Source organism: Thalassophryne amazonica, chromosome 22, assembly GCF_902500255.1.
Source record: "Thalassophryne amazonica chromosome 22, fThaAma1.1, whole genome shotgun sequence".
Taxonomy (NCBI): Eukaryota; Metazoa; Chordata; class Actinopteri; order Batrachoidiformes; family Batrachoididae; genus Thalassophryne; species Thalassophryne amazonica.
Genome location: NC_047124.1, coordinates 5,081,472 through 5,102,841, shown reverse-complemented (window position 1 = coordinate 5,102,841; position 21,370 = coordinate 5,081,472). Strand labels below are relative to the sequence as shown.

General features: G+C 41.2%; 1 protein-coding gene across 1 annotated transcript in view; it reads left to right on the top strand.

Annotated features, from left to right (window-relative positions):
• Positions 1-11,516, top strand: part of shank3b (SH3 and multiple ankyrin repeat domains 3b) — a 53,298-nt gene extending 41,782 nt beyond the window's left edge. Inside the window, 5 exon segments of the mRNA XM_034162921.1 lie at positions 1,020-1,622; positions 2,749-3,042; positions 3,156-4,446; positions 4,527-4,553; positions 5,799-11,516. Of these exon segments, the coding sequence (XP_034018812.1) occupies positions 1,020-1,622; positions 2,749-3,042; positions 3,156-4,446; positions 4,527-4,553; positions 5,799-6,387 (2,804 nt within the window). The 3' untranslated portion in view covers positions 6,388-11,516.
• Positions 11,517-21,370: the final 9,854 nt, after the last annotated feature.

Genomic DNA, 21,370 nt, shown 5'->3' with positions numbered 1-21,370 from the left:
CGGCTCATCTCAGTCTCCTCCCCACTATCATTACGCGTCACAATGTTGCCTGCAAATATTATAGTCCATTGATCTCATCTGTCACACTGTCCATCACCACTGCAAACAAGAAAGGGCTCAGAACAATCCTTCACATAATCCCACCTCCACCTTGAATGCTTCTGTCATTCCTACTGCACATCTTACTGCTGTCACACTGTCCTTGGACATATCTTGCACCACCCTCACATACTTCTCTGCAACTCCCGACTTCCTCAGACACCACACCTCTTCTCCTGGCACCCTGTTATAAGCTTTTTTCTAAATCCACAAACACACAATGAAACTCCTTCTGGTCTTCTCTATACGTCTCCATCAGCACTCTCAGAGCAAACATTGCATCTGTAGTGCTCTTTGTCTGCATGAAACCATATTGCTGCTCACAGATCTTCATCTCTTTTCTCCTCCTAGCTACCACAACTCTTTTCCATGTGACTTCATGCTGTGGCTGATCAGCTTAATGCCTCTGTAGTTACTGCAGCTCTGCACATCATTTGTGATTGTTTAACATTTGTACCAGCACACTTCTCTTCCATCTTTCAGGCACCCCCAACATGTGTTCTCACTTGGTCTGTAATAATATGTCACACTTCTTCATTCACGTGCTGCATGTTGTCCAACTTTCTTTTACTCTCATTTTTTAGTTCATCAGCCCCTCAAAATACCTCCTCCACCTTGTCAACACATTTTCCTTATTTGTCAGCACATTTCCATTTGCCCCGCTCTCTTATACATTTTATGTTGAGTTTTCATCATGCAGTATATAAAAAAATGGCTCTTCTGTGCCGTGAGAATTCCTGCCAAAAACAGACAAACAAACAAACACAACATGGAACATGATAATTTTGGAGTTAAATATAAAACTTCACAATGATCAGATCACATGACTGATTGTCAAATGAAATTAGCACTTTGTTTCTAGTATTCTGGTTGTTTTTCTAGTTTGAAGGACATTAACGTCTCCACGCTTGCCACGGCAGGCACACCTGAGGACGACAGGATCACAGCATTGATCAATGAAAGTCGATTTCCTCGGAGCTCATCCCTGACTGACAGCTTCATCCCTCCTCCTCCTCAGACAGCCCCGCCCCCTCCTCCTTCTGCCTCTTCCACCCCCTCACTCTACCTCCTGGACTCTGGGCCTCCACCTTCTTTCCTTCCCCCTCCTCCCCCTGCCAGAGGGGAGGGGCTAACCCGGTCTAGCTTTAAGCCCGGGGCAGAGCCTAGGCTTCAGGAGCTTTCTGATTCACCCACAAGGAGCCACGCCTACGCTGAGCGACAGAGAAAGGCAAGATCCATGATCATCCTGCAGGATACACCGCCGCCACTGCAGGCTGATGGACATGCCACGCACACACTGCACACCGCCACACACACTGCAACACACACACTCCACACCGCCACACACACCTCCACACTGTCTCTCCACAGCACAAGCCCTGCCCTCGGCCACTCACCACTGTCTCGTCGCCGGGGTCGACCAATAGAAAACCCTTACGCTAACATGGGACAGCAGGCTCCACCCACCAAACCTCAAAGGAGAAAGTCCCCTCTGCTGAAACAAACTCCTGTAGAGGAGCAGGGTAAGGGGCCGCTCGCACTCGCTGTTTGGCACCAAGGTTTGAGTTTGTTCGTTCACCATGATGGGTGTATTGAAAACTTTCATTGGAGAGATTTATGCAGATGTTTCTCCTTGAGTTCAACTTTGGAGAACCTCAAATTGTATCGCAGACAGTCTCAGTATTGCAGAATTAAATAATCAACAGTGAGCCTGGGTCGGCTGCTGAGCCTAGTCGCTGTGAGGCCTCACCACGCTTCCACTTTGGGTTTGTAGGTAACAGAAGGAGTTTGTCAAGGCCAACCCATATAGATTTTGTTGGGGGGCGGGGGCTGATATTGATATTGGGGAGCATCATTATTGTTATGAAACGTTTATGATAAAGAAGTCGATTTGAGGCTCAATTTTTTTTTACACTTTGAACATGAGTCGGTCCCTGGTTTGAACATGAGTCCCTGGTTCCCAAGACCAAGCACCTAAGTGGCTCTACTCATTTTTTTTAGATATTTAGATATACTTTAGTATGCACTAGTAGAGTTGTACCTTAGAATTGGAATGTATAATAGAAAGTATACCTTACTGAATTTTCATGAACCTTATCAAGAACTATAAATACAAACAACAACTTACCAACATATATCATACTGCCTTCACAGTCGCTGTGTCGCATCACTGTACATTTACCTACAATAGACTTCCTGTCTGTTTTAGCCCTGCCAACCTGGTGGCACAGATACCACGTGGGACTTGTTGCTGTAAAACGGCCACTTGTGTTAAATATGAATGGCAGCTGGTCGCTTTGGCTCTGTCTCTTTGTAGCTAATGTGATCAAGAGGTGATGGCGTCCCTGTCATGCCTGACTGCATTGTAAACAATGCCTCTGGCATGCCATCTGCTGGGCAAACTGTGTAGTGACTGCAGTTTCCGCTGCCAAAGTTTTTCTGCGTTGTTTATTTGGTAAGTTTTCATGTTGGCAAAAATAACGATACCGTTATGTTGGGAATGTCTCTCATTTTTACAAAAAAATATCTTCCAGTTGTGATCTATGATGTTAGCATATGACTTTTAGGACAGCAAAGGTGACATCGTGGTGGTAGGACCCACAACAAGTAAGCAACCGTCATAATGTTCACTTCCTTTCATTCTTGTAGGTCTTACAATCAAAGATCATGATGCAAATAAGCAAGAAGGGGGTGGGCCCAGCAGCCCCAGTCGCGCAGAGTTGTACCAGCAGCAGGTTCTTTCTGAGCGGGCTCGTGTCCAGGGGCGAAGGTCATCCCTCTTCCTGTCTGTAGAGGGGGCAGGGTCAGAAAACCAGACTCCGCTCCTCCTGACTCAGAGCCATTCCATGGATGATCTCGGAGAGCTTCCGCCACCTGCACCGGTTTTGTCGCCTTCACCAACACCTCACACGTTCCTCCACCCGCTAACAGGAAAACCGTTGGGTATGTTGGACAGCGGATACGATGCAGAGTCCATGTTGTAATGTGTAAAATGTTTCAGTTTTGTCTTGCAGTTCAATGACAGCAGCCGTGTTGCGTCACGGTTTTCTTTTCAGACCCTTCCTCACCACTCGCCCTGGCTCTTGCTGCAAGAGAACGAGCACTCACCGCCCGCACACCGAGCCCTGAGCCTCAGACTAAACACACCTCTACTTCCACGACACCTATCCCCACGCCAGCCACCAGTCCCGAAGGCAGACACAAGCGCACCCCTGTCACCACCCCGCAGAGCAGCCCTGAGCCGCGGTCCAAGCGGACCACCCCTCATACGAGCCCTGAACAGCGAACCAAACACACCACTCCCCAGACCAGTCCTGAGCTGAGACAAAAACGCATAACCCCGCCTCTTTTCCCTGATGGACACGTGGAGCGTCCTGAAACAGAAGGAGGAGTGACTTCACCAGGTGGACCTTCCCCTGAACGCTGGAGACCCACCCCCTTGTCAACTCTGACCAATGAGAGCCACTCTGCTCTGCTCGATCGGCGCAGAAGCCTCACAGTGGGCAGCTCAGAGGAAGAGGGAGGGGCTTACACAGTGACACTCCCTCCAGCATTGCTGTCATCGAGTGATGAAGAGACAAGGGAGGAACTCCGCAGAATTGGCCTGGTGAGTCCACCTCCTGCCTTTGCCAGTCCTCCACCGCACCCTCCCCCTTCATCCCTCACCTTGTTGCCAAGACTTGTTGGGGAGGGAGGAGGTGGGGAGAGTGGGCCAGACTCCCTGGGACGACGAGGTGAAGAGGAAGAAACGGGAGATGAAAGAGTTCACGAAAGCTCCTCTTCCCCCAGCTCACTTCCACCCTCCATTACCCTGGCCTCTCCTCCTGCCCCTTCTTCCCCTTCTTCTCCTCCTGCCACTCATCCTTCTACCTCCCCATCAGCCCTGAAGCCTCGGCTTCGTTCCCCCATAGGCCGGGGTCGTTCGGCCCTCCGGGACCCGCTCCTGAAGCAGTCGTCTGACAGCGAGCTGCTGCCCTCCACTGCGTCTACTTCTTCCCCGTCCTCTCCGCTCTCTTCCTCCCCAACCAGTGGTGGCGGATGGCAGCCACGCTATCTGTTCCAGAGGAGGTCAAAGCTGTGGGGGGGCGGAGATGACCGCAGTGAGGAACGCCGGGCTTTCAGCCCAGGGGATGGAGGAGGCCGTCCAGCAGCACTGGGTGGTCAGGGATCAGCATCAGCTGTAGACCTGACCACCCGGTCGGCGTCGGCATTGGAACTGAGTGGCAGAGCCGGCTCGGGACTGGATCTCGCTAATCGCCTCCAGTTGCTGAACAAAGACAGTCACTCCCTGGGGGAGGAGCCAAGTCCACTTGACCCAGGCCGGAGATCACCTGTCGGAGGTGCCAGGTACATTAAACACCGTTAATACATGTATGTGTGTGTGTATGTGTCATAACTGTGTGTACTTGTTCTTTGTGTTGTTCCAGATGTCTGGACAGTGGGGAGAATAAATCGTAGGTTTCTAATCTGGTAAACAATTATTTTTGCTAAGTGATGAAAGCGCTTAGTTTTCAAAAGCTAACAGCTAACTAACGTACACCTTTTCACAGTTGACTAACTGCTTAATATCTGTAATTACTGTCGCTGTCCAAGGCCAATCTGAAGGATCAGCATGGGGCAGTGCAGTCTCGTTTGAACCCCTCCATTATATTGTGGGATTTGACCACTTCCTGGGACAGCCTACCAGTGCGCAACACAAACACAGGATCACTTCACACGGAAATAAGGTGTACTGTTTTGTTTTCGGCTGCAGTCACCGAAGAAGTCGTGAAAAGTGTAGGTTTTTTTCCGGTTCCCAGTGAAGAAGGGAAGATGAGGTAAATAGGAGAGGTTGTGTTGGTACGTTTTAGCGAGATTTAATGTGAATAATGATAATGGGGCTGTACCCGGAAGTACAATTTTTGTGTCATATGCTCTTTTCATTTAACCACTTTATCGCCGACCCTCAAACAAGACTGCGGTGCCCAATTGGGGGTTGACTGGCACCTGGATCTTCACCAAGACCTGTTTCCTTGCAAGCAAAGCAGTAATAACACTGTACTACTATTTCTATTCACTGTGGTACATCCTTTTAATTGATTACACCTGGTCTTGATAATCCGGGTGGCTAGTCCAAGAACAAATGGAAATCATGCAGGACACTGTGGTCCCTAAGGACTGATGTTGGGAAGTTTACAAAGACTATACCTAAGTTGAACAACTAAAGGTATAGAGCTTCATGACAGTGTGTTGGGATTCATTATTGTTAATGACAACAGCATCGTTCCAGAAAACCCAACCAGCAAATGTCCTGTGGTTGACCGCATCAAAGGCATCAAACATGGAGTTTCCTTTCAAAGATATTCAAGCTTTACTAGATATCAGAAGAAGCTCCAATTCACAACTCTGTGCATAATAATTTCATGACATTAGGGTTTAATAGCACAAAAGTAGCTATTTGTGAGGGTGGGAGGCCCTGCTGCTAAGGAACAATCAGGGAGTATCACTGTGTCATAAACTGCTGGGACTGGATCCAATATGATTTTCCAGATTGGCTCGAGTCATTCCTACTTGGAAGGTTTTTGGGACTTGGATTGAGATGTCTGAAACTCACTATCTGTCCTACACTGCCTGCCTGTCAAATAAAACCTGGAGTTCATGTTAAACGTTAGTTGAGGGTTGAGTATGATGACGTCAGTAACACAGTGTTTGTTTTGCAGGTTGTTCTCCAGTCTTGGTGAACTTCACACCATCTCCCAACGTGGATACGGCGCCAGCTACACAGTCCGACCAGGAAGTCGCTACCCTGTCACCCGTCGGAGCCCTTCTCCTTCACCCTCTGATAGGTCAATGGGGCTTGGCTCCTCCCCCATATCCTGTGCTGAAAGACCAGATCTGAGTTCAGGGCGTGGCCTAACAATCTTGAAATCATCCAGTCTCAGTCTCCCCTCAGAACCGAAAGAGGTTCGGTTTGTGATGCGAAGCGCCAGTGCTCGGACCAGGTCCCGTTCACCCTCACCTTCACCCCACGCTTCTCCCTGTCCATCACCTGTCCTCAGTGGGCCCCTGTTGGCCCTTCGGCCATGGAGACAGCGGCCCCTGAACCTGTGGAATAAATATGATGTAGGGGACTGGTTGGAGAGCGTGGGCCTGGCTGAACACCGCCAGCGCTTCCAAGAACATGAAATCGAGGGTTCGCACCTGCCCGCCCTCACCAAGGATGACTACATGGAGCTGGGCGTCACCAGACTGGGACACCGAATCAACATTGAGCGGGCACTCAGACAGCTGCTAGATGGATCCACTTGACCTTTCGTAACCTCTAGATACCCTGAACTGTGACCTCATGACCTTTATGGTCAAAAATTAGGCCATCATCTTGACTAGGACATGTTAGCAGTGAACCTTCTGGCTTTTTAAGAAGTCTGGAGTCCAGCTTGCTTTTGAGAAATGTTGGTGACATAGTGGTTTATTACCTGTTTGATTAGCTCTGCCTTGTGAAACAAGAACACTTGTAGCTCTGATCTCTGTGTCCGGTAGTTAGCTTTCGTACCACAGGAGCGCGTTGACGAATTGTCTTGATTTCAACCAACTTAGTAATGAGGGCAAAGGAAAAGAACAAGGTTTGAGTAGATAATACTGTATTCCAATGTAACCTCAACTGTTCCCTGTGTGGGGACTAAGGGCACGTTAACGAACTTCCCGGGGACATCAGTATGGCTCCTCTTGGCAGTGTATCTAGAAACTGTGTCAAGGGTGAAACTAACCATAAAACACGGTCAAACGTCTGCTCATTCAGTAACAGTGCTGGACTCTGAGGATAAAACACATAAACTAGTTAATGGATACAAATGAAGTGTAAAATACATCAAATGCTAATGAAAGATGTCAAACGAACTTCAGAAATAAATATCTCACAAGAGATAGAAGTGAGACTAAAATCTGTGTGGGTTGGAAAGGTCAATGTGTCAAAGTTAACCAATATGGTGAGAAATGCTCATCTTTCTGTTGACTTAAACAACTTACCAGATGGTAAAATTGCTAGTTAGCTTTACCCGTCTGTCTGCAGCAATATCTTCAAAATGCTAATTCAATCAGACTTGTTGGATAAACTCGTGGATCATCCTCTCACGAAACGGGGCATGTCAAAGGTCAGGGTCATATCAGAGGTCATTGTCTAAAATGCGTTAATGACCGTATCTCAGGAACTAGATGAGATGTTGAAACGTGATTTTCTGCAGACTTCTGCTCCCCTGAGGCTAATAGACGTGCCAGTGACAACATGACAAGTGAAATTGAAAAATTTGATGTATACAAAAAAATTCAGTCTTTGTGAAAGATGTCATAAAACAAATTTCTGCATCCGCTTGGGCTTCTCGCATGTGTTGCTACGCACACGTCAGCTAAAATGTCGTGTTATAATATGAAACTGAATTCTATTGGTGAAGAAAACAACCTTTATATTTAATATCAAACTGATTTGGTGCAGCTGCTGCATCACGGCTAGCAGCGGCAACACTGCGATGCCTTGTTGTGATTTAGGATTAGAGGTCTTGCAATTGTAAGCTTATACTCTCCGTAAAAAAAAGTTGCAGTGTTGTTAGCATATAGCCGCTAAGCTAACTACTGGTGGACACAGAGGTCAGATCCGGTCTAAAGCTGATCAAAGAGCTTTTTGGGAGACTACCAACAGGAGACGGGTTCGATTCCTGGTGCCATTCTGCTTCCCTAAATGTTTGCTGAGCATTAGGATATTTTTTTTCCTGGTCAGAAAGTTCTTGTGACTCAGCATTTTTTTTTCCAGATATATCACAGAAGATTTATGTTTGATTTCATATATTAACGCAGATCATTTAGAATTTCTGAATAACAATAATAATGTGGTGGTGATGACTTTATAATTCCTTATGATTTGACATGAGTTGAAGTTGGAGGTGACGTTGGTGAACTTGTTAAAGCGTATGACTTTGTGTTGATGTGCTGTGTGTTTCAGGGAGAGCTGCGGCGGCGGAGCTCCAAAACTCTGGTTTCTAACCGGCTAATCGAGGGCTGACTGTACGCGGTGCTATGTGTCTAAAGCCATCTGTACAGATAATTAACTTTCCCCTTCTAGTCCTTCACAAGGACCCGGTCACACTAGCAATTTACAACAGTCATTTCTTTTCAGCATTCAGTTTTGTGCCCCACCATTTTTGTCTCATCAGCGTGGAGTTATATTCTGTAAATATCTAAATTACTTTGTAAACCAACTGGGCAACACATTTACAGAACATATTTGCCTGCAAACAAGCTGCATAGTGAGCTAGTTACAAGTGGGCTAGCTAGCTAGCTTGCTTGGAGATACTTTGTACCTACTGTGCTAGGCTAGCTTGTTTCTTAGCCCACGCATCAACAGTTACTTGAAGGAAATGTACTTGCACTATCCACTTCTATATTGACCTGTTTTTCAAACAGTGTATACTCGGGTAAAGCAGGATTTTCTCAAATAGTTCATGTAACATGGCTAGCTAACATGCTAGCTATTTCATATAAGCGTGATTCAGATCCTTTAATATAAAAGTGTTCCAATTTATTTCTTTTAAACAAGAGGTAATCTTCAGCGGCCTCAGGTGAAGCCCACCCGGAAGATGAAAAAGTTTCAGTTCCTTGAGTGGCCACTTGAGGCTTGCTCCAAAGCGAGCAGTTTCCCATTCACATGCATGTTAAAATGTCCAAGATTAGAGCAGAAATAAGCATGTTTAAAGCCTTGGTCTCTGTAGATAGTTATTTCCTCCTCCATGACAGCTGTTTTAAGATGTCATGGATGTTTTAAGATGTTTTAAGCCATAAAGTTATGCCTGATTGGGATGTGGTCACTTTGAGTGGCAGTGACTGAGCAGAGATACGAATCTCTTAGCACTAGCTACTCGCAGTTGTGGAGGCTGTGTCTGTGGATTTGACCATTTTATGACAAATACCTGGAAAATAATATGGCTTGTTGTGTAGTGAGATGTCTTAACGGATCATCTTAAGATTTCCCTGCTGCAATATTGGCACAGTCTTTTTTAATGTGTACTAATGGCGTTAGCACTTTTAGCAGCTATCGGTGGCATGATCCATTCGGCCCCTTTAATGCACATTTACTGAGAAAATAAGTGGCTCATAACTTTTAATGTAAACACCAAAGCAAATTGTTACGAGAACCATTGCATAGTCCTCAAAATATGATTTCATAAACATTGAACTGAGCCTGTTAGTTTAGCTGGTTTTGATTAAAAGATGGGGTGATGCCGTGGCGACGCCTGGACACAGGCTTCATGTCAGCTGTTCTGGGTCTCTATAGAAAACCGATGGGTGACATCATGCAGGCTTTGTCCAATATACATACAGTTTATGGTTTTAAATTTATGCTCCACTCAACAAATTGATTTTGGTCTGAAATTTTCCTGTTTAAAAAGAATACTAGTGTGACCGGCCCCTTCCAGCAAAGACCTAAAACTTCTAACTGAAACCTTATAATTTGTTATTTCTGAAACAGTCGGTTAATTTAAGGCTTTATCGACCCTTATGCTTTAAAAGTAACTCAGCAGGAAATGGCCAAATATGGAGTTTTCTTCCTGCCATATATGGAGACTCCGTCACACCTACTATTGTTTGTTGTTATCAATAATCTGAGGTTTTTTTTTTTCATTTAAATATATTCATTCATATTGTGTTAATAAAACCAGTGTTGCTAAAACTTTCAGGATATCACAAAAAAGCTGAATGCAACACTGAATGTGTTTTCCTTATTAAAGAAAAAAACATTGAAATAGTTAAGATTTTCTATAAAATTATTAACTGAACAACTATTACAGTTCTACTACACAATAATGTTTGTAAAACTTGGCCAATTTTCTATCAGGATTCTCCAAAATGAAGTAATCCTGTAATTCTGATATTGCAAAACTTCAGTTTTCATCATCTTACACAAACTATTGAATATTTAGCTTCTTTTTTGTCATTACTGTGATCGAAAATCAATACCTAGCTAGGCCAGCAGTGCAGGGAAAAGATACAACTTCAAAACTCACATTTCCAAATAGTTCATTAGCTAACACGTTGGACATTATTCCATCCAGGTTTTTGGAAATTACACAATTGTGTAAAAACACTATTTCTGCAGAAAGGGAAATGAAGTAAACTTATGTTCTTATAACTAACAAGTGGAAGCCGAAAGATTTTGTCTTATGTAGCTTATCGAGGAAACCATGATGGAAATCTGGTACTAACAAAACATTAATATAAACAGCTCATATGAGCCAAGTGCTTATCTTAGCCCAAGCTAGAGTATGCTAGCTAGTTGGAAATGCCTTTAAAATAAGTTGATCGTGAGTTCAGAAATGAGTTACCACAAGTTGTTGTGGCAAAAAAGATCCTCCCAGGAAAAAAGCGACAGAGCCTAAAATAAAAAGGACAAACAAAAGACCACTTAATCATAAAAAACTTTTCTGTAAGAAATGTTAATTAAAAAAGATAAAGAATATGGATAATTCAGATACTGACTTTATAGACAAAAATATTTTAAGTAAAAAGATGTCATGTTTAAAAGTAAATAGGTTGTTCTTCAGAGAAAAGCTTCAAGACAATCAGCAATATTTTATTTTCAATAAATCAAAGATTAAAAGTAATCAAATCGCAAAATTAAAGTCCTATTTTTTACAAAAGCAAAAAATATACTGTGCTGTAATCAATGAATTTGTACAGTTATAAGATTAAAGTGAATATTTGTTAGTGAAGCAGTTCTGTTTTGGAATAAAGTCATATTTCTGAAATGAAAGTCATTGTTTTTAGAATAAAGACACAAGTATGATTAATGTAAGAAAAACCTTTAGTGTATTCATAAGAATTCATATTCATTCATAAAACTTTATTTTTAGCATAAAGTTGAAACAAAAAGGTCTTTTTAGGCTTTTTTAGACTAAAGTTATTCAATTATTGTTGGAGAAGACAATTGGTTTTTCAGTTAAAAACAGTAGTGTATAAAATGATAAATAAAGTGTAACTTTTTGGAATGAAGTCATAACATTAAATTGTAAAATTGTAAGATGAGTTTTCAGAATAAAGTCTACAATTATGGTAAAAAATATGCAGTTAAAAATGATTGAAATCAGGCTTCAGCATCTCCCTTTTTCTACTCATTTATTTTACAATCTCTTTTTTAAAGACTTTGTTCTAGTAATAGTTTTTTTCTTACATCTTATTTGTAGTAGCTCACTGCTGATTGGCTGACGGTTGCTGGTTTTGCTGGTTTTCTCCTTTAGCTTCCTCTTTTTACAGTATGGTTGTAGTTTTGAGTGAGTGACGTATCTGTAGGTTTTATTTTTCCTTTTCTAACACTGAAGAGCACAAAATAACACCGAGGCGCTCTGGAGCACAACAGATTGTAATCTTTATAATAAACGCTCATTTATTACAAAGTCACGCTGCCGTCTGTTTTTCTCTCATTCAACTTTTTTATGACCGCTGACCTTGTTTGTTGCCAAAAATCCAGATAAATTTGTTGAGATTCTAATGCGTGTTGTAATTTTTTCTAATTATCTTCATGGAGGAGTATTTTAAAAGCTGTTAAAAGTGAATCTTTCACTTCCTCTGTGGTTGACAGTTTCAGTCATTTGTATTAAAGGGCTGCAGCATCACGTGAGCAGCTGGCACTGAAATTTGATTGGCTGCTGCCATCTCCCACTCCACTGTCTGATTGGCTGAGAGCCAGCAGCTGCTTTATGATGTGATGAACTGTGCTTTGAGGTGAATCTCACTCAGGACCAACATTAAACCGCTGTTTTGACTTTAAAGCACTTCATCTTTGCTTTCCAGATGACCTGCCAGTCGGGTTAAAGTTAGTCATTTGAATATTAGTTTACCGCTTTTAAATAAGTTTTGGAGCCTTTTTTAAGTCAGCAGCTGGTATAAAACGGAGGAAATAATTCATTGGTAGGTGACCGGCACCGTCGTCTTTTCATCCCTTTGAAGATCCTGATGTCATGCTCAGTCCCAGCTCAGGGGTTAGGTCTTCATTCTTTGAGTGGATTTTCTGGTTTTTCCTTTCATTAGTTTGTACTTTATCATGTTAATCTGTTTGGTTGTGTTTATTGCTTTGCTTTGTTTACTATTTAGTTACTAGTTTCATTCTTTACCTTATCATTTAGTTATTCAGTTATTTATTGCTTTTCCACGTGTTACACTTTCATCACTGATTCATTCTTTGGTTATCATTTATTCTGTAGTCTGTGGGTTTGTTTGTTCTCTGTTTATCATCTCATTTGTGTTAACAGTTATGCAGTAGTATCGGGTTTTGTTTTCTGTTAATTGTTAGTCTTTGTCTGTTTTGTCATCTGCTTGTATTCTTCAGTCATAGTCCGTTCCAGTTCAGTTTTGTCTTAGTGTTTATTTTCCTTTTCAGTTCTTATGTAATTTATCTTCTGTGTTTATTATCTGATGGTTCGCTTTTTGTTCTCATGTTCATGTTTAGTTCTGGTCTTGATCATTATAGTATTTTATTCTATTCTTAGTTGTAGTGCAGCAGATAGGTGAAACAATCATGCAAATGGTGATAAAAGCATCAAATTCAGCAGAAATACTGCTTAGACACTCCTCTTTTGAAAAAAAAAAAAGATTGGCCACTTGACATTTCAATCGGTGATCAGGTAGGGGTCAATTGAAGAATTACACAGTGGTCAAAACTAAAAGATGCTCCAATCATATTGAAAAATATTCCACATTATTTGCCTGATCATAAAGATTCCAAAAAGGTATAGTTTGGACTATCTGTGACTGAATTCTATGGAGTTACGGGATAAAAACAGCAAGAATGGTGACAAAGGTCAGTGTAATTTTGTACAGGGGTCAAAAGTTAAAGTTGCTCCAATTTTGGTAAAAAGTGATGCAAATTACTGGTTGAGCTAATAGGATTAATAAATGGAATAGTGTTGACAGTGTTGAATGCTTGGTCTCCAAAGTAAAGGTCAAACAAGGTCTACGTCTATTGGATTCTATGACATGTGACATATGTTACCCCGTAACGTGATAAGTAAGGATGATACATGGTCCAAACTATTCCTTTTTAAAACCATGTTAACTAGTAATTTTCATCACTTTTTACCAAAATTGGAGCAACTTTAACTTTTGACCCCTGTACAAAATGAAACTGACCTTTGTCACCATTCTTGCTGTTTTTATCCCGTAACTCCATAGAATTCAGTCACAGATAGTCCAAACTATACCTTTTTGGAATCTTTATGATCAGGCAAATAATGTGGAATATTTTTCAATATGATTGGAGCATCTTTTAATTTTGACCTCGGTGTAATTCTTCAATTGACCCCTACCTGACCACTGACTGAAAATTCAAGTGACCAATTGTTTTTTTTCAAAAGAGGATTGTCTGAGGAGTATTTCTGCCAAATTTGATGCTTTTATCACCATTTGCAGGATTCCCCTCTAAATATTCTCTTATCTGCTGCACTATTGCTGTTCATGCTCTGTTCAAAGTCCTCTGTTTCTGTTTGACCTCTGTTCTCAGTTTGCCCTCATGCCCACCTGATTTGGTTCACTTCACCTCACTGCACCTGCCTCGTTCCTCGAGTGTTCGTGAACCATGAGAGATACAAAAATCTCTGAATTCAATTACACTTACACAGACCTTAAAGGGTTTATTGAAGAATACAGCAGAATAGATCAGCAGAATGTCAACAACCAAGTGCAGGGTGGGTTCAATGCAACACACTTTATTATGCAACAACGATACCAACAGGTTGTGTTTCGGCAAAGATCCCCAAAGTCTGGAAACCCACAGTCTTTATACAGTTCAGGTTAGTTCAGTTAGGGTGTTACCATCTTCTAACTGGCGGCCAGGGCAAGGCTGGGGTGTGACATGAACGGTTTTCGGGAAATTGGGAGGGGAAAGATAGCATATGGAGGTGTGGTGGTGGTGTCTGGGACTAACTGATTGTGCTCTTAACAGTCAAAAGTTTCAGTTCCAGGGAGTCCACAGAAAAAGATCATATCAAAGTTCAGGCAACAACAGTAATACATTTGAACAATTTATAATGATGAAACATTATTCCAACTACATGATAAATCATCCAAAACATTTCCAAAAGATTACGTGCACTTTATGCTGCGTTTACACATAACGACGACAAGTCACAAATGCCACGAAGTACACATTCTTGGCCACTGATCACGAATGTGATTATTGGGGGCAGAGGCGTCAGGTCTCCTCAAGAACTGCTGCAACCTGTTACCACACATTACGATTAATGGCGCGTGTTGCTGGAGAATTATCAGGAACCATTACGCACGGTCAAGAATAGTGTTCCGCACTATTGCGCGTAACAGCGCGTCATTAAGTTCTGTCACGTTGTGAACAAGGTGAATTGTCTCCACACACACTGGACTGGGTTGCTTGACGCGAGGACGTTTTGCTTCAAATCGCAGAAGCTTCCTTAGCTAAAATTCTTGCTCTGGTAGTCTGACTTCTGTCTCGACTTGTGTAGAGAAGAATAAACAGAAGCCACAAAAGCTGGAGTTTTAAACCTAACCAGCCCCTCCTACCGAGAGGCTATAGGCTAGTGACTAAACAATAGCTCTAATTAGCAACTATTGTGCTCTAGTTAGCACCCTCCTAATGACAGGGCAGCTGTCCCTCCTAACGATGGGTTTCCTAGGGGAAAAACTACAGAGGATCTTTAGACAGCACAAAATCCCAGTTTACTTTAAACCGGTTAACACCTTGAGACAGAAATTAGTTCACCCTAAGGACAGGATCCCTAGTTACAAACAGAGCAATGTAGTGTATTCTATCAGATGTCAGGAAGACTGTAACGAACACTACATAGGTGAGACTAAGCAACCTTTACACAAAAGGCTATACAAGCACCGCAGAGAGGGCGCCAGTGGACCTCAGTCTGTAGTTCATCTCCACCTTAAAGAGACTAACCACACGTTTGAGGACAAGGAAGTTAAAATCTTAGCCAGAGAGAAGAAACGGTTTGAGAGAGGGGTCAAGGAGGCATTCTATGTGAAACAGTTGAAACCTAGCCTTAACCGGGGAGGGGGTCTGAGACACGCTTTGTCCCCTGTTTACAATGGGGTGTACTCAGGTCAAAGCAGTTTCAGTCTTTTGTTCATGGTAATGAGTCATTCACGTCATCAGGAGAGTTGTCAAGGGAGCCATCAGGAAAGGCGTCCATCCCATCATTAGGAGGGACAGCTGCCCTGTCATTAGAGCTATTGTTTAGTGACTAGCCAATAGATTCAAGCTTCTCTACTATTTTGACGCTGTTGAAAAGCCATAACAACCTTTTATCTGTATTGAGCCAGACTCTGAGATGTTTTTCTGCCTGCACCTTATTCTCATGCTTTGTCTTAATAAAAGCTGCAAGAGGCTCGCGAGCCCTCAGAACAGATGATGGCACGGAGAGGGAGGAGTCGCCTGTTCTCCTTGCTAGCAAGCAAAAGAATTACAGTCCGGTGTGGTCTTTTTCTGTGATTAATGCTTGGGTTGTCTGTTTTAACAGGTTTAACCCTGACAGAATCTTATGTCTTTTGGTACGTCATCATAAAAAGACCAACAGCTAAAGCCGTATGTACGAACGTAGGCTCTGCTAGCATGAGAACAACTGTGATAATACTCCAAGTGAAGGGTGGTGCATTTCTCCCAAAAATGATGACTCAGATGTTGAGGATGAATGCAACACTGAGCGTGTGATCGCTACCGTATTTTCTGGAGTATAAGTCACACTGTCAAAGAATTCATTGTGAAAAGAAAAAACAGATACAAGCTGCGCCGAACTCCCTTCATAACACAGTGTTTCTCTAGGGGAGAGTTTAGTAATGGACAGGAACTCGGTGTAGCACATCTGCACGCCACAGTCTGTGCTGTTACTTAACATAAGGACTTTTAAATGAACAAATAAGATGACCAAAAAAAAAAAAAAGTGTGTTGGACAACATATTGGATGTTATTTGACGCAGTTTGGACAAAAGGCATCAGATGAACATAGATTATTGAGTCCAAGATTAAAATAAATAAATAACTCGGCTATCCCCCCCCAACTGTTGTACCATTGTTTTATTAGTGGCATATATTGCACTTTATTTTGGTTACTGTTTTATTTCCTGGGTATACCACTGCTACACCAACAACTTCACCAACATCTACTACAACTACACCAACAACTGTACCAACAACTACAATGACAACAACACCAACAACAGCTACACTAACTAATACGACTACAACAACTGCACCAATAACACCAACTGCAGCAGCTACACCAACAACACCGCCAATGACTTCACCAACTAATGCAGCAACTCCACCAATAACTATGCCAACTACACCAACAACACCACCACCAATGGCGACTACACCAACTAATACAGTAACAACTACACCAACAACACCACCGCCAATGGCGACTACACCAACTAATACAGTAACAACTACACCAACAACACCACCGCCAATGGCGACTACACCAACAACACCACCAATGGCGACTACACCAACTAATACAATAACAACTACACCAACACCACCACCAATGGCGACTACACCAACTAATACAATAACAACTACACCAACACCACCACCAATGGCGACTACATCAACTAATACAATAACAACTACACCAACACCAATGGCAACTACACCAACTAATACAATAACAACTACACCAATCAATCAATCAATTTTATTTATATAGCGCCAAATCACAACAAACAGTTGCCCCAAGGCGCTTTATATTATAAGGCAAGGCCATACAATAATTACGTAAAAACCACAACGGTCAAAACGACCCCCTGTGAGCAAGCACTTGGCGACAGTGGGAAGGAAAAACTCCCTTTTAACAGGAAGAAACCTCCAGCAGAACCAAGCTCAGGGAGGGGCAGTCTTCTGCTGGGACTGGTTGGGGCTGAGGGAGAGAACCAGGAAAAAGACATGCTGTGGAAGGGAGCAGAGATCAATTACTAATGATTAAATGCAGAGTGGTGCATACAGAGCAAAAAGAGAAAGAAACACTCAGTGCATCATGGGAACCCCCCCAGCAGTCTAAGTCTATAGCAGCATAACTAAGGGATGGTTCAGGGTCACCTGATCCAGCCCTAACTATAAGCTTTAGCAAAAAGGAAAGTTTTAAGCCTAATCTTAAAAGTAGAGAGGGTGTCTGTCTCCCTGATCTGAATTGGGAGCTGGTTCCACAGGAGAGGAGCCTGAAAGCTGAAGGCTCTGCCTCCCATTCTACTCTTACAAACCCTAGGAACTACAAGTAAGCCTGCAGTCTGAGAGCGAAGCGCTCTATTGGGGTGATATGGTACTATGAGGTCCCTAAGATAAGATGGGACCTGATTATTCAAAACCTTATAAGTAAGAAGAAGAATTTTAAATTCTATTCTAGAATTAACAGGAAGCCCATGAAGAGAGGCCAATATGGGTGAGATATGCTCTCTCCTTCTAGTCCCTGTCAGTACTCTAGCTGCAGCATTTTGAATTAACTGAAGGCTTTTCAGGGAACTTTTAGGACAACCTGATAATAATGAATTACAATAGTCCAGCCTAGAGGAAATAAATGCATGAATTAGTTTTTCAGCATCACTCTGAGACAAGACCTTTCTGATTTTAGAGATATTGCGTAAATGCAAAAAAGCAGTCCTACATATTTGTTTAATATGCGCTTTGAATGACATATCCTGATCAAAAATGACTCCAAGATTTCTCACAGTATTACTAGAGGTCAGGGTAATGCCATCCAGAGTAAGGATCTGGTTAGACACCATGTTTCTAAGATTTGTGGGGCCAAGTACAATAACTTCAGTTTTATCTGAGTTTAAAAGCAGGAAATTAGAGGTCATCCATGTCTTTATGTCTGTAAGACAAGCCTGCAGTTTAGCTAATTGGTGTGTGTCCTCTGGCTTCATGGATAGATAAAGCTGGGTATCATCTGTGTAACAATGAAAATTTAAGCAATGCCGTCTAATAATACTGCCTAAGGGAAGCATGTATAAAGTGAATAAAATTGGTCCTAGCACAGAACCTTGTGGAACTCCATAATTAACCTTAGTCTGTGAAGAAGATTCCCCATTTACATGAACAAATTGTAATCTATTAGATAAATATGATTCAGACTACCGCAGCGCAGTGCCTTTAATACCTATGGCATGCTCTAATCTCTGTAATAAAATTTTATGGTCAACAGTATCAAAAGCAGCACTGAGGTCTAACAGAACAAGCACAGAGATGAGTCCACTGTCTGAGGCCATAAGAAGATCATTTGTAACCTTCACTAATGCTGTTTCCGTACTATGATGAATTCTAAAACCTAACTGAAACTCTTCAAATAGACCATTCCTCTGCAGATGATCAGTTAGCTGTTTTACAACTACCCTTTCAAGAATTTTTGAGAGAAAAGGAAGGTTGGAGATTGGCCTATAATTAGCTAAGATAGCTGGGTCAACTGATGGCTTTTTAAGTAATGGTTTAATTACTGCCACCTTAAAAGCCTGTGGTACATAGCCAACTAATAAAGATAGATTGATCATATTTAAGATCGAAGCATTAAATAATGGTAGGGCTTCCTTGAGCAGCCTGGTAGGAATGGGGTCTAATATGTTGATGGTTTGGCTGAAGTAACTAATGAAAATAACTCAGACAGAACAATCTGAGAGAAAGAGTCTAACCAAATACCGGCATCACTGAAAGCAGCCAAAGATAACGATACGTCTTTGGGATGGTTAGGAGTAATTTTTTCTCTAATAGTTAAAATTTTATTAGCAAAGAAAGTCATGAAGTCATTACTAGTTAAATTTAAAGGAATATTCAGCTCAATAGAGCTCTGACTCTTTGTCAGCCTGGCTACAGTGCTGAAAAGAAACCTGGGGTTGTTCTTATTTTCTTCAATTAGTGATGAGTAGTAAGATGTCCTAGCTTTACGGAGGGCTTTTTTAAAGAGCAACAGACTCTTTTTCCAGGCTAAGTGAAGATCTTCTAAATTAGTGAGACGCCATTTCCTCTCCAACTTACACCACCACCAATGGCGACTACACCAATACAATAACAACTACACCAACACCACCACCGCCAATGATGACTACACCAACTAATACAATAACAACACCAACTACTACATCAATAACAACTATACCAACTACTACACTAACAACTACAACTACTACACCAACAACAACACACCAACTGCTGTTACAATGGCAACTACTATTACTAATGGACATATGATTTTTCAGTCTATAAGTCAAACTTGAGTATAAATTTGCAGGAACCTTCCAAACTAGTTAAAAAAAAACAATGTAATGAGATTGAGTCACAGTCTGTCATTTATGATTTTCTTATACAAAATCAGGAGTTATCCACTATTACAGCTAAACGAGAGCGGTTTCAACGGTTAACTTCATTGTGTTTGTACTTCCTGCTATTTAATGTACTGAAAACACTGAAGCCAAAGACAAGTTTTTGTTATTATTCATTTATCAATGATTTACGTGCTTATAGTCTTATTTCTTGTTGATCAGATAGACTCTATGATTTTATTTTGTAATAATTTACTTTATGAAGATGATCTAGATGCATAACTGGGGAGGTGATGGTCTAGTGGTTAAGGTGTTGGGCTTGAGTCCAGAAGATCATGGGCTCAAATCCCCGCCTGACTGGAAAATCACTAAGGGCCTTTGGGCAAGGCCTTTAATCCCCTATTGCTCCAGGTGTGTAGTGAGTGCCTTGTATGGCAGCACCCTGACATCGGGGTGAATGTGAGGCATGATTGTAAAGCGATTTGAGCGTCTGATGCAGATGGAAAAGCGCTATATAAATGCAGTCCATTTACCATTTATAACTGTTGTCCATGTGTGCGTCACATGAAGCTAATTATCTGATTTCATGTAATCGTACTGAAATGTTGTAAAATATCGGTGGTACTTATCAGTGTTACCGTCCCATTAACAGAATCTGTGCTAAAAATACAATTATATTTAATGCAGTTGACAAGAATGAAATTTAATTTTTATATTCATTCAATTATTCAGAAAATATTAAGAAGCAACTAAGCTCTAATTACGCCATTCTTCATGAATTGGTCATACTGCGCCCTCTGGTGAAACGTAACAGTCATAACGTATCTAATAATGAAACAAAAAGTCAAAGTTTAATCATTTCTGGCGTTTTATTTAGAATTTAGTCTTCGGGAGATAATTTGTATTTTTTCAAAGTGACAAAGCTAATTTTTCTGTTACGGGTGATTTAATGTTTGACGCTTTGATCTGTAATCAGATTAGTTTTTTTGGGGGGGGGGGGGGGATTTTAAACAGCAGCACAAAATATTTTTGTTCCAGTTGTGTGGAACATTTAAAAAAATCTGCAGCTTCATTTACATTTAAAAACTAGCGAAACCTCCAGCCCTAGATTCTAATTCCACAAAATTTGACCCTTTTTTCCAGGTCAAAGTCCTTGTTACGAGTATTCATAAGCTAAATTAGATGTGATCAAATGTCAGGAGGATGTATTTAGTTTTAATTCTCCTTTAAAATATACTCACCTACAGTTTAAACTTAAGAACTAATTTATACCAGCTCAACTTAAACAAAAGCACTTTGGTTTAGAAGAGTTTAAAAATATGAAAATTTTTAATGTCACATTTAAAAAACCTGACTAGTTTAATAGCATATAAATTCTATCACAGTAATCTATCACTACACTTAAACCCATTCAAACCAAATCTAAAACAAATTTCCAAGCAGTCTTATTTAAATGTTTAAAACCAGTTTTAGTTCATTACTGGTTTAGAGCATTTAAGTAGTGTAATCAAACATATACCTAAACTGATTTGACTGTTCTTTTATAAAGCCTCAATACCAGCCTGAACAAGCCCATATCAATAAACCAGTTTAGAATCTGAACCTTTTTCCTGTTAGACTTGGTTCCATATTTTTATTTTTTTTTCCCCCTCTGGATGAAAATATTCAATATTTACAGTTTATCAGCTTTAAACAAAGTTTAAAAAAAATCTTAACAGGTTAACATCTGGTTTAGAATCTAAATAGATTCTTTTAAAACCATTTTAAAATAATATGAAACAGCTTTAATCGTTTATAGTCTCATTACATTGGGATAAATTCAAATTAAAGAGGCCTTTTTTCTTTCAAGCATTAACCAATTTAAAATAATTTCTGAGTTTACTACTGATTTAGAAACATTTTAAATGTCTGCAATAGGCAAGTCATGACCTTAAACCCATTAAAAATACATCAGAAACTTGGC